Below are 14,529 nucleotides of genomic sequence, written 5' to 3' on the forward strand. Positions count from 1 at the left end.
AATGAAAACGCGGGTTAACAAACCGGCATGTGTTGCCACAGCGCAGCAGTATTCAGCAATAAAAAAGAAGAAAACTACTGATTACACAAAACCTGTATGAATCCCTACAGCCATTACGCTAAGTTCAAGAGGACGGACACGGAAGAGTACACACTGTTTGAGATCATTTATATGAAAGGCAAAACTGATCTGTGCCAACAGGAAGCGAACCAGTGGCTGCTTCAGGCAGAAGGCGCTAAGAGAACCTTCGGAAGTGATGCGATGGTTCATCAGCCGACAGGAGAGTGCTTCCCGCTGGTCGTGCACATCAGTCAAAACTTCTCAACCATTAAGATAAGATCATATTTAGATATATGTTATGGATGTTGATAGCAATGCACCAGAGGGGAAAAAAGAAAGTTATAATGGCCAAAGTCAGAATGAACTAGGGCTTATCAATCAAGCACAATTTAATATTTAGAGCCTTTCAATAGTCAACACATACTCTAGTACTTGAAAAAACTCCTTTAGGATCTAGGCTAACTGAACCTCAGAGAACAGAAGTGCCTAAGTCAAGCCAGATGGTGTGCCACGGGCACTCAGTTTGGGCACCCAACTCACACAAACTTCCTGTGTGCGGCACGGAAGATGATGACTGCCGTATTTTTTGGTCATCATCTTTTCACACACAGATAGATTTTTATTTCTGACATATTAGTGACAAAAAGGGAGAACTTTCACCAAAGCAATAATCAACAGAAATTTCCTGGGCAGGGAAGGCATTTTACCTGTGAGATGGAGCCTCCCAGGATAAAAGATGGTTTCTCTGAAGCCACTGTGGTTTTGGATGATGGGATGAGAGGCGGAGGTGGCCTGGTGGGTCGAGTTGTGGGAAGGCGAACCGTTTCAGGGAGGTTCGTTATCACTTGATGTGGAGCAGGCTGCAGGACTTTTAAGGGGAGGGGAAAAAATGATTTAAAATCGTCAGTTTCGTAGTTTGCAACACTCTATCTCAGTCATTCCTGAATTTTTATATCACACATTGAATTTTAAGTTGCAAGATAAGGCTGAGGAGGAACACTTCTATTTTGAATTTCTCTTTCAACTTGAATTAAACCCATATACATATTCAGGTCACACATGGTATTTGTGAGGTTGAAATATTCAACTCCTTGTCAAACCAGAGCTTTCAAGCTGATGTTCATTTCAAACGATCTCTGCTGAGCACAGGCAAGTGACTGTCTTTAATAATCTCTGTCTCACCGTCCCTCGCTGGACCTGCTTTTTAGGGGCAACTCATGTTACCACTGGGGAGAACGCGCACACATGGCCGACCGCCAGCTGCACGCCTCTCTACATCATGCATACTTAAGAGAGACATTTACTGACTCTGGCTCTCACAGACCGGGATTTCTTGTGTCAGGGAGGGGATCTAAAGATTTTCTCGAAGTATATGGACTCTTGAAAGCCAGTCAGTGTCACGGTACGCATGTGGGAACAAAATTCCCCGGGGGCCCAGTGAATCTCAACTGAACAGAACAGACGATGGGATGCAGAGAAACAAGAAAATAATTCTGAAACAGGAAGGACGTGTCTGGGAAAGGCAGTTCATTCACGAGATCACACCCCCCATGTCTCGCACCTGCAGGAAGATGGCCAGCAGCCACTGCGCAGAGCAACAATATTTACCTGGAGGGATACTAGAGCGGGCTGCACTCATACCAGGCTGCAGAGCGGCTTTACTGGCTTCTCTCGGAGAGAGCCTACACGGTGAGGCTGACCTTGCTGCGGTATTGTGCATCTGTGTTTCCTGCTCTAGGGCACGTCTGACCTCAGCATAAGGCATATAGGCGACTGATTTTCCTATGAAAGTTAAAGTTATCAAAGTAAGGGAAGAACCCCAAATTAAAATAGTAAGTGTGAAAGGACTAAGCCCACACCATCCAGGGGCAGATCTGACTATATACTAATATTAAAATCTAAAATTCCTTGGTGGGAGAGGAGGGAACCCACCCACAGAGAGGTTTAAAAACCCTATACATCTGTATCTTCTGTGTACGCACCATCACTATGACCTAATAAAACCCTCAAATATTCAATTATGATTTTTCCCTTTAAAGGACAAAGAACTTCTCTTTCTCTTTCTTAGGAAAACCAGGTGTTTTCACATGTAATAAAGATCACAACAGGTAAACATCAGATTATCCAGCCATTTGGTGAATTCAAGTCTTGCTTGAATCAGTCATAGCTCTGAGATTTTCAACTCTTCAATTTAGCCTGTTGAAACCCACCACTTAATATTCAGAGAAATTAAAATTAAATTTAATTAAAATTAAATTTTTGACACAGATCAAACTAACCCAAAAAACCTACACAAGCTTATAAACTGGGAATTTTACTACCATAATGCTAATAAAAATTACTTCATATAATTTACCTCCATATAAAGCATAAAACAACTTTGAGCATTTAAAGATATCAGATATGCAGTCACATTAAGACTTAAAAATACATATAATTATATATATATATTCTTTTCCTTTTTAAAATGAAATTGACATTGTAATTTTGAAAAATCAGAAAAGTACAAAGGAAAATGAAAATCATCTGTAACCCAAACCACTTAGATGTGGGCTATTTTAATGTCTCCCAAAACAAATTCCCACTCATTTTATTATTTTTTTGCTTACCTAGTCTTACATTTATTCCTCCAGATAAATCGAAATTTAAAATAATTCTCCAAACAAAATGTCATTGGAATTTTCATTAGACTTGCATTAAATTTATGAATACAGGAGACCTGATGCTCTATTAATAATGAGCTTTCTGGGGAATCTAGTCTTTTTCATATAGCTCTTATTTACATTTCCTGCTAAAAATTATTTATAGGTACCTTACATTTTCTTGCTAGGAAAGCCATCTTTTTTTTTTTTTTTTTTTTTTAAATTTTATTTATTTGACAGACAGAGATCACAAGTAGGCAGAGAGGCCGGCAGAGAGAGAGAGAGAGAGAAGGAAGCAGGCTCTCTGCTCAGCAGAGATTCGGGGCTCGATCCCAGGATCCTGGGATCATGACCTGAGCCGAAGGCAGAGGCTTTAACCCACTGAGCCACCCAGGCGCCCTTGGAAAGCCATCTTTTTCAATGCGTGAGTTTACTTGTATAAATGATTATTGCAGAGCTACAGGAAAGAAAGATGTGGATTTCTGTAGACCATTTTTTTCTGAGAAACTTAATGAGCTTTCCTTTTTGTTCTAATCACTTTTCAGTTGATTCTTACAGGCTTTCTAGGCAGATTTCTTATCCTGTGAACGAAGATTTGTTTTCTCCCTTCAAATAGCTACTTCTATCTTTGTTTCTTTTTTTCTTTACTGCACTACAATAAGTAGTAGTTGGAACCTGACAGTTTCTCTAGCATTTCACTATTAAGTGGAAGATGGCATAAAGAGTTCTCCAGGGGCGCCTGGGTGGCTCAGTGGGTTATAGCCTCTGCCTTCGGCTCGGGTCACGGTCGCAGGGTCCTGGGATTGAGCCCACATCGGGCTCTCTGCTCAGCAGGGAGCCTGCTTCCTCCTCTCTCTCTGCCTGCCTCTGATCTCTATCTGTCAAATAAATAAATAAAATCTTAAAAAAAAAAAAAAGAAAGAGTTCTCCAGCTTACTGAGGTATTTTTAAAAAACCAGAAACCAAAAAATAAAATAAAAAATTAAAAATTAAAAAAATAAAAACCAGAAACAATTCTAGTAATACTAGCTAACACTGTACTCTGTGCAGAGCACTGTGAATTACATGAATTATCTCACTGAGCCCTCATGACCAATGAGATTATTAACACCATATCACAGATGAGGAAACTGACACTTAAAAGAATCACACTGTCTTGCCACAAAGGTCTGCTATCAGAGTCTAAGTCTGACTCTGTTCTCAAAACCACATGGCAAAATAAAACAAAACAAAACAAAACAAAAAAGTAAATAGAAAAAAAAATTTTTAAACCCCACATGGCAATGTCTCCCTGAAGCACTGAGTGTTGAATTTCAGATGCTTCTGGGGTATCCATCAAGATGATGGTACTCCACGGGGTTCCTGGTTGGCCTCAGTGGGTTAAGCGTCTACCTTTGGCTCAGGTTATGATCTGTGATCGAGCCCCACATTGGGCTCTCTCTGCTCAGCAGGGAATCTGCTCCCCAACCACCCCTGCTCTCTCTGCCTGCCTCTCTGCATGCTTGTGATCTCTGTCAAATAAATAAATAAAATCTTTAGCAAAAAAGAAGAAAAGATGATGGCACTCTTCCCTTCTTAGATATAGTAATATAATGAATTAGATTAAGTGTTCCAATGCTGTGCAGATTTATAAAAGAAACCAATTTAAAAAAAGAAAATCATGTCTTCCTTTCTAGATAATTTAACATGGTAAAATTATTACTATAAATTCTGTGTGACTGTTTTACCATTTCCAGTAAGTTTCTTTTTTTTTTTTTTTTTTTTTTAAAGATTTTATTTATTTATTTGACAGACAGAGATCACAAGTAGGCAGAGAGGCAGGCAGAGAGAGAGGAGGAAGCAGGCTCCCTGCTGAGCAGAGAACCCGATGCGGGACTCGATCCCAGGACCCTGAGATCATGACCTGAGCCGAAGGCAGCGGCTTAACCCACTGAGCCACCCAGGCGCCCTCCAGTAAGTTTCTAATAATGTGGAAACTGTCTTATCAAGGTAGTATTAAAGAAAAAGCAGAAAAAAAAAAGAAAAGAAAAAGAAATTTAGATGGTTCTAAATACAGGTATTTAAACCATCATGTACTCAGGCTGAAGAAAATAAACAAGAAAATAAACAGATTAAATTTAGTTGCAGAGAAGGATTAACTCCTAATTGGACTGAACTGATTCTGTTAAACCTGAACTGGAAGTTCAATTCTAACTCTCCCTACGTGTGTACATTTGAGTTCCCTCACTCCAGGGAGAAGGCTTCACACTGAAGTAGGGGTTACCTTGTGTTAATGCTCCTGGAAAGTGAAAACAACTGTTCTCTCAGGTTTTTCCTAGGTGTCTCTACAGATGGAAAGGCTTATGCCACTTAGAAAGGGTACACCTAGAGTAACTGCGCCACTCGCTAGCATTACGATGCAATCAAACAGATGCTGCCTGTTACTCTCTAAACAAGACCATTAAGGGAAAAGTCAAAACCATGTCCTAATTCAAGTGAACTATGCCAGTCTGGCGATGGTTTACAGGTGAATAAACATTCTCACTGTATTTAACATTCTATAAACTGTTCTATGATGTTTTACTGGAAACATTTGTATCAAACATTATGCATATAAGTAATATAAGTGGAAGTATATACTTATACAAGGGAGATGTGTTAAGTATAAGGGAAATAATCCTTTCCACTGAACTATGGATAGCTACAAATTCAGGAGAGTCTTCAGGCACTCGGTTAAATAACTATACAAACATACTACATGAGCTAAAACAAAACTTAACCTTGAGATAAAATGTAAACCACCCCAGTTTCTATAGTCACCTTGAATCAAACTGATGTCATATTAATAAACATCTCAGTATGACTTAAACGAAAAATATAATTACAGTATGGTTTTAAGACCACTGCATTTGATTAAAAATTAGGATACCACTCTGATCTAAACCACATGGATTAATGTGACTGACCACAGAGAAATGCAGTTCATTGTTTAGAGTCTCAGAATTTGGGATCTAGCCGGATTTAGTCTCTCCAGCTTCCAAACACAACCCAACTCATAAAGTAGATTAAGAAAAGATACTGAGGTCTTACAATAACCATATGATACGCATATTATAGAATGATCCAGTTATTATTAACTAAATAATGTTCAGCTTTAGCATGACTCTGGCAAATACCATTTGAATGTCACTTTTTTCTAGGTTTTAGTTCTTCTCTCAACACTTACTCTAAATCATTTATGTAAGGAATGCATCAATAGACTTTTAAATTACTCTATAATTTATCATTCTCATCATGACAGATTTTCTCATAATTGGACTGCTCAAAAGACAAACACTTCTGCTAAGTCCATTTATACTCCATTTAATTTATTCCTTCAACATGTAATTACTGAGTACACACTGCGTCAATTACCGAGTTAGCAACTGAGAATTCTCCCTGTGCAATATACTAAAAGCTCCCAAACCATCAGTGTTTTTACCTTCATTCAGGAAATATTCATTTGGCACCTATGATACACCCAGCCTTGCTGGGTATTACTACTCTGGTTCACATTTTTACTAGCATAAGATTTATACTTAAAACACCAGCAATTTTATATTTAAAACTCTAACATAAGAGGTTCAGGGTGCCATATAACTAGTAACTCATTACTGGTGAAACGGGGGTGGGCGGGGTGTCGCATTGAGAAGGTGGTGGTGGTCAAGATCCGTTAAGTAACAGTTCTGATTTTATATTAAATAGCCCTTGAAATGCATGACATTCTACAGCTAATTGTTCTTACTTATCTGTGTAAGGCACTGAAAAGAGTCTTTTGAATCATTACCAAAAAACCTAAAGCATAGTAACGAAGACCTTAATAGTCTTATATTCTAAGCATATTGTAGCATAAGTCAACTATCAACCAGAACACGTGTTCCATTTCTTTTTTAAAAATTATTTATTTATTTATTTATTATTTATATATTTTTTAATTTTTTATTTTTTATAAACATATATTTTTATCCCCAGGGGTACAGGTCTGTGAATCACCAGGTTTACACACTTCACAGCACTCACCAAAGCACATACCCTCCCCAATGTCCATAATCCCACCTCCTTCTCCCAAACCCCCTCCCCCCAGCAACCCTCAGTTTGTTTTGTGAGATTAAGAGTCACTTATGGTTTGTCTACATGTTCCATTTCTTAACCATGACAGAAGAATGTATTACAATTGAGAAATCATCCCCCACCCACAACCTTTTTAAAGAAACTGAGCTTATCATGCACAACGAAAAAGAAAATGCATATGGGTGCCTGGCTGGCTCAGCGGGTGGAGCATGGGAGTCTTGACCTCAGGGATTTGGATTCAAGGCCTATGTTGGGTGTAGAGATTACTTAAAAACAAAAAAAAAGCTTAAAAAAAAAAAGCATGCACAACTCGAATCTGTCACCTGAAATAACAATAGTGACATAATAATGATAACTGTACCTTTGTGGTATCTATTATACTACGTATGCACTGTACACTATTATTATAAATTGCGTATGTATTACATATAATATTACGTAAAGAATAATGCTGAGCCATGTGTTACAAAACAACACTGAATGCTAATTCTTTCTTATGGGTCGTAATCTCAGTAAGATGGAAATAGAGAGACAGATAAACAGATCTGTAACTTAAGTTTCAGGACTTGTCCTTGGGCACACAAGTGGTGAAGGCTGGGGTGAGGGGTGAGTCAGGGTACAACCGGCACAATACACAAAGTTGTCTCCCATCATATCAATGAGAATGAGTATTACCCTGTGGTTACATGTGATTTACTGGGAGGACAGAATAACAATTCTCCCTTACTCTGAAAACTCAGGCGAATGGAGCACAAAGCATGGCTTTTACAGTCTTTCAGCAGAGAGATAAAAATACCAGAAAACTTGTATCAACAAAAACCATTACAATGTTGCTGCTGCCTATGAGTAGTCAATAATACTAACATTCCTCAGAAGTTTAACGGAGGTCAGGTTAAAGGAGTTCCGTGCTGGGGACAAGAAGAATTAATCAACAGACATGCAGATAAACTACAAAGCACAAAGGACACTACTCAGGAGTATAGTTTTGTTTCCCTTCAGAGAAATGCTTTGAGGGGATAGTTCTACCCACCTTCCCACTCTCTGTTTGGACTCTTGGCGGCGCCACAGGGACTGGTGGAACTCCTGCATTCCAGATCTATCTGCTCTTGCCTCTGCCGCTGTTCTTCCAGGAGGGCGGATTCGTGCATTGCTTTAATGTGTCGCTGGTAGAGGGCATAGCCACTCACTGGGGTTCCAATCGGTATATTACATGGGGTACAGGAAACCTACAGGAAGAAAAAAAATCTAAATACGCCAATGACCGACATAACATTGAGACCCTCTGTTGCGAATAATGCTTATTTCTGTAACATACTAGTTGATGGGATTTTTGCCATTTTTTGGTCAAACTAATCTTCAAGTATGAAATACTTCAAGTGCTGAATATTTACTTTCAGAATACAATATAAATCACGTAAGTTGTGATAAGAGAGATCTAAATCAGGAATTAAAACACTGCAGTCTGCTTTTAACTTCCGATGGTTTAACCCCTGGTGGCTCAGCCCTGACACCTAGCCCTCCCCTCTAGGTTCTCTAAGTATGCACACCACTTCTGCGCACTGAAATGCCATCTATATGTTAATGGCTCATCAATTTCTATTTGTAAGACTTTTACTCCAAGTCCCATACTCACAGCACGGCCACCTAACACCTCCACGCAGGTATCTCAAAGCACCTCTAAACTAGCATTTAACGGAACTGTTCATTTCCTACATTCAATGCTTCTTCAGTTACCTCCGTCTTAGAAAACGGAACCTTAACAGCTGAGACCAGAAACCCGGCAGACAACCTTGACTGATTCGCCTCACCTCCCACAACCAACTCACTAACACAAACAGGACGGGAGCTGAATGTTACCTCTTCGGACAGGCCATCCCTAACCGTCCCTCCCCTTTCTCCTCCTTAAGGCAGTCCTGTTTCTTTCTTTCAGGGAACACAGACAGCGCTTACAATAGCACAATTCACAATAATATGGCTGTTTTGTTTATTTTCTGTCTCTCTCATTTCAGGAAGGAAAGAACCCAACCTGTTTGGTTCAATACTAAACAAACAGCCTCTAACACAGTCCATTACTTCATGAATACAAAAAATTCTGGGGAAGAGTACAGATCTGAGTTTTTTAGAACCTATTATCTAAATAAAGACTTCCACAGTGTTTTTGACACTATAAGTAGAATTTTTCACTGAGCCCAAAACATACACAGAATTTTCTTGCCTTTGTGCTTTGGCTTGTATGTAAACATGGCTCTTCCTCCTTTTGCTATAAAGCCAAATGAACTGCTTTGGTCCAACCAAAATATTATTTCTTATGCGGAGTCTTCTTTAGCTGTCTCATTAAGAAGGAAGCTCTCCTTCCTCTGAAATGACCATACTGCATTTTTAAACTTAACAGAGCATCACATTTTTATAATCCACTTTAAGTTTATTATATTTTTCTATGTCTCACTATCAAGAGCAATCTCTATGTTTTTTGAAGTTAGAGATTACAATATATTAAATATTCCATACAGCATTAACAATGTTGTCTTGAACTGGGCGGACACTTAATAAAAGTCCATCTGAGTAAATCAATGAATGAACAAGTGTTTAATGATGTTTTTTTTGGAGTCTATCATAAGCACACACTTAACTTTCCTCAATTATCATGTCAGACAGAACAAATTTTTATCCTCTCTAGTGAAGCAAGAGCGAAAACATTCCTATGTAAAGGAGCAACACACTAGTTTGGAATTCAGTGTCAAAAGAGAGTCAAACTTGTAGAGATTACTGATGTAAAATGTAAATAAAACTAAATTTGGAATTGTATACTGAAGTTAGCTGTAATCTCTAGAATTAGAATTCATTCTAAAGGTTCAAAATCTAGTTATATATTAATTCTGCTACTGTCTTATAGGAAAACAAACGAAACAAAAACAAAGCTTACAGATATTTATGGCTAAAGGATTATATACTTCTTTGGTGGTTTTTTTTTCCCCCCCTGAAATGGAAATCACCATTTCAGTCAACCATCACAATGAATCCATTTGAAAAAGCAAACAGCCAAATGGCTGAATGGCTAAACAAAATGTGGCATATACTTAAAATGGGATATTAGTCCTCTGAAAGGAAAGGAAGGAGATTATGACACCACCTGGATGAACCCTGAGGACTTTATGCTGAGTGAAACGTGCCAGTCACAAAAGACAAATACCCTGTGATTCCACTTAAATGAGGTATCTAGCCAAATTCACAGAGACAGAAAGTAGAACGGTGGCTGTCCGGAGCTGGGAGGAGGGGAAACAGAGCCTTGTGCTTTAACGGGAAGAGAGTTTCACTTCTGGAGATGAAAAAGTTCTGGAGATCTATTTCACAACACCATGAATATACTTAGCACTACTGAACCATATACTTAAAAATAGGTAAGATGATAAATTTTATGTTGTGTGTTTTGCACCATAATTTTTTCAAGAAATCAAGTACTGATTAAAGAAAAGAAACGTCTCTGAAGGGCTTTGTTTCTCAACTTCATTTCTCTACTCACTTTGAAAACTTACCATTGGCGGGATAACCGCAGCTCTGTGCTGAAGCTGCGGCAGGTCCAGTGGATTTGGTTTTATTGGGGATGAGACCAATAGAGATCCAGGGGGGTTCAACAATGAAGGCTTTGAGTCCATAGGAAACATTCTGCAATTGGCAATAAAAAAAAGATAAATTAAAGCATTCATACTTAAGACTTTAAATGTACAATTATTAATTCCTTTTTTTTTTTAAAAGATTTATTTATTTATTTTAGAGAGTGAGAGAGAAAAAAGGGAGGGGCAGAGGAAGAGAAAATCTCAAGCTGACTCTGCACTAGGCACAGAGCCCGATGCAAGGCTCACTCACACAACCCTGAGGTCACATCATGAGCCCAAATGGAGTCCATCACCATGGCATCACCCAGGCACCCCTAATCATAATTTCTTCTAAGTTAATATGTATGTGCACACACAACACATCAACCTTAGAAGATGTCTGAACAGTAAGGAAAAGGGGAATCTATAATGCTAATTTCCCAGGTAAAGATTATATTGATTTATAGGTTGAAATTTATCTGCATCTAACCATCCAGTCTGAACAAATTCCATTATAAAATACCAGGTCCTAATCTACCACTAACATGGATTCTGAACTAATTACCTGATACAGGATGTTTTGCCAGGATCATAGGCTATTTTTTCAAACATCTGCCCACCACCATTCTAAAATTGAGAATTTCACCCCAAATTCCAGACTCCTGGTTTCTCACCAAGAATGGAAAGAAATGGCCACACAGAAGTGGCATGGCCACGTGGCATCCGCGTGCTGAACGTGCAGCAGCTGCCCTTTCCAACGGCACGTGCTGCTCTGTCCCCTGCAGCCCCCACCATCCTACACTCGGCCTGCTTCACTCAGTTTCAGCACCTCCACTGGATTTTGCGACACCCAGTATGCGAACTGGGGGGATCATACACTAATGCCATACCTTTCAGGCTGGATCAGACTTTTCAGTGTTATTGGGGGAAGACAAACATTTAAAAAAAAATACAAACTGATAAGAAAATTAGAATGTATAAAAGAAAACATTTAACATGAAGAATAAAGACGGTATTAAAGATGTAGAAAGTGAAAGTGTTATTTTAATAGTTTGGACGTGATGTAGACATACAGCATTACTCAAAGACCACCATGTATTTACAAGGAATTTCTGAATTTTAAGACTACTATCATGTTCAGCTCTTAGGATGTTCCTCCTTGAAAATTACCATCATCCTAATTTTTCCTTCATTTATAAATACAGTTACTAAAACCAATAGTGGAAAACACAAACAATCCTCATCTTAGATGAAGAGAATCTGGCTCTCCGCTAAGTGGCTTATTTGCCTCTTTCTTATTAAAAAGTGGGTGGTCAGGGTCGGTGGCGGGGGGGAGTGGTGGTAAGAGTTGAATTGAGGTTCTGATTAAATGGTAATTTAGTCAAATTCATTTCTAGAATGTGTACCAATCAAATGTTCTACTGTGACCCTAGGTGATTCTATTTCTTTCAGGGAGAAGGAAATCCCAAGGCAAGTACATATATTAAATAAAGCAGTATCTCTTCCTATAATTTTACTGTCATCATTACTGTAATTTTTATAAAAACCATAAAGGTAGAAGATATTTTTATATTGCGAATTAAATGACTAAAAGTAGTTCTATATTAATCTGTATTACATATATTTTAAATTAGTAATCTAAAATTTTAACTGCTATACAAAGTGATCATATAATTACCACAATCTTGTATCTAAATTATGCTTTCTAAAATATTTTCAGAACACATAACATGTTTCTCCTGTCAACATTTTCTATCATCTAATACACAGGTACAGCAGGCCTTGCTCTGAGGCTGTATGGTCTTGGCGCAAATAAGCCAATGCCTCTTGCCTCTACCTTCACCACCACATCCTACCACTTCCAACACCAGGAATGGCAGTCATCCATCCATCATAAGCTTTGTAAGATGAAATCCCCTTCTTTGTTACATATGAAACGCACATAACAACCGAGGTAGAAAAACATTATCTTTTTCATTGGAAATGAACGACCGCACAGTTGTTCTTGGTTACTGAAACAGATGAACGGCTTCATGACCCGGTATTAAAAGCATGTGGACCACCTCTGAGCTGCCGCTATTCACACGGGAATAATCCCCGCAGCCAGCACCCTGTGACTCAGTTAGCCTCTTGCAGAGCAAAGCACAGGATAATCGTAGAGGAGCAAGTCTCACCTCTGCCTCTCGGGCTCTCCATCCACATCTTCGTCTGCACTGCAGGTGGCGCTAGAGTCATTGTCAGACTGGGGCTCCGGCCTCTGGGCGCCTATCTGCTGGGCCACCACCAAGTCCTCATCTCTAGGCTCCGTCTTCTCGCTGGCTCTCTCTAGGTCTCTTTCTTTGGTATCACCTTCGACTTTAGATGGGTTGTTTTCTGGCGCCCTCATCTCGATGTCTCCAGAGTCTGATTTGGTCGTCGTGGGGAGATCGAGAACGGAAGGCACTTCAGCACTGTGCTCCTGACGCTCAACGTCCATCGGCTCTGCTGCCTCCGTGGGGGTGCTGTCGCTCACCTGCGTCTCCACACTTTCACTTTCCACAGGTTTTCCACTCTGAGCTGCGGAGGAGGGAGATGCACTGGGTGCGGGTTCCGTAGTGGACTCGAGCTCGGCCCCAGGTTCGGTGTTTCCTCGAGAAGTCGCATTGTCAGTGCTATCCTCACTGGGCTTGACAGCTTCAACTGGTGAAGGAGAAGGAGCACTTTCTGTATCAGAACTATTTTCAGCACCTTAAAGATAATGATACAGCATAAAAATCTGATAATGAACATGTTTCAGGTGGTGACAGAAGCCATGCTTGAAAGTAGTTGTTTGGGACGAATGAGACTCCTTATATGGCCTCAGTGAAGTCTTAAGGCCACTGGGAAGCTAGAGTGTTTGTTCACAGAGCATGAAAGGGAGAGGTCAAATGGTCCTCACCTTCTGAAACTGAAAGCATAAGAGCTTTTAATATCTAAAAATAATTTATATGAGGGGCACCTGGCTGGCTCCATCACTGGCACATACAATTACTGATCTCAGGGTCGTGAGGTCAAGCCTCACGCTGGGTGTAGAGATTACGTGAATAAATAAGAACTCTTAAAAACATTTTTTAAATAAATAAATATAAATGAATGAATGAATGGATGAATGAAATTTATATTAAATTTGAAAAATGAAGACAGATGCAAAACCAAAACTAAACAAGAAACCATTCCATAAAATGGTATTTGGTTTATTTCTACCAGCCTGTGGTGTGCTTTTCCTTTGACCCAGGAGGTCTGACAGTCTAAAACAGCACCATCCAACAGGAACATAATATGAGCTACATCTGCCTGAAATTTTCATTTTTTCGGTGGCCACATTAAAAAAATAAAAAGAGATAAATTAGGTTTAACAACGTATTTTATTTCACCCAATAGGACTGAAATACTATCTTTTTAACATGTAATCATGTGGAAATATAGTAATATAGAAAGCTAGTAATAAGATTTTTACTTTTTTTGGTACTACGTCTCCAAAATCTGATTACATTTTACATTTTCAGCCCATCTCAATTTGGACTGGCCACATTTCAAGAGCTCAATAGCCACATATGTCTAGTGGGTACTGCACTAGACAGGAAAATTCTAGAGTAACATTATATGGACTTTTAACTTAACATTGTAACCCTGACCTTTCCCCACATCCTTGGTTTCACTTGATATAAAATACAGTTTTAATCTTGACATCTTTACTCAGGTATTTCAAAGGAATCACAAATCCAGTATTTCCTACACTAGACTAAGTCCATGGACTTTTCTGTTTTTTACTAATTAAACCAGAAACCTCTAAGGGATAATCTTTTACTTCTCCTCGCTTTAATCCCCATATCCTATGCAGACAAGTATCACCGATTTTCTCTCTAAAAACATTCCCTGAGTCCAGCCACTTGTGTTCAACTGCTCAACTGCCCCTGTAGTCCAGAAGCAACTCTCCCTATCTTCCACCTCAGACCAATCTCTACAACGACGCCAGAGGGAGCTTTTTAAAAGCCAAATCTTACCAAAACTCTGCTGCTCCAGTATTCTCTTCATTCCTGCCACACGGGCCTCATTTTCCACAAAACCTCACAGAAAAAAAGCTACTTAATGTTCAAAGCCAAAACCCATTCAAAACAAAATTTAAG

General features: G+C 39.1%; 1 protein-coding gene across 17 annotated transcripts in view; it reads right to left on the reverse strand.

Moving 5' to 3' along the window:
• NCOR1 (nuclear receptor corepressor 1) overlaps positions 1-14,529 on the reverse strand; it is a 154,708-nt gene that overhangs the window by 40,035 nt on the left and 100,144 nt on the right. For 9 of the 17 annotated variants that reach the window (XM_059380628.1, XM_059380640.1, XM_059380632.1 and 6 more), the window contains 6 exons: positions 14,407-14,469; positions 12,559-13,111; positions 10,325-10,454; positions 7,822-8,017; positions 1,669-1,842; positions 768-928 (listed from right to left, as the gene is read on the reverse strand). In XM_059380628.1, the coding sequence (XP_059236611.1) occupies positions 768-928; positions 1,669-1,842; positions 7,822-8,017; positions 10,325-10,454; positions 12,559-13,111; positions 14,407-14,469 (1,277 nt within the window). The remainder of the gene's footprint in view (positions 1-767; positions 929-1,668; positions 1,843-7,821; positions 8,018-10,324; positions 10,455-12,558; positions 13,112-14,406; positions 14,470-14,529) is intronic. The other 8 variants (XM_059380637.1, XM_059380636.1, XM_059380641.1 and 5 more) reach the window with 6 other exon arrangements.

Source organism: Mustela nigripes, chromosome 16 (assembly GCF_022355385.1).
Source record: "Mustela nigripes isolate SB6536 chromosome 16, MUSNIG.SB6536, whole genome shotgun sequence".
In the NCBI taxonomy this organism is placed as follows: Eukaryota; Metazoa; Chordata; class Mammalia; order Carnivora; family Mustelidae; genus Mustela; species Mustela nigripes.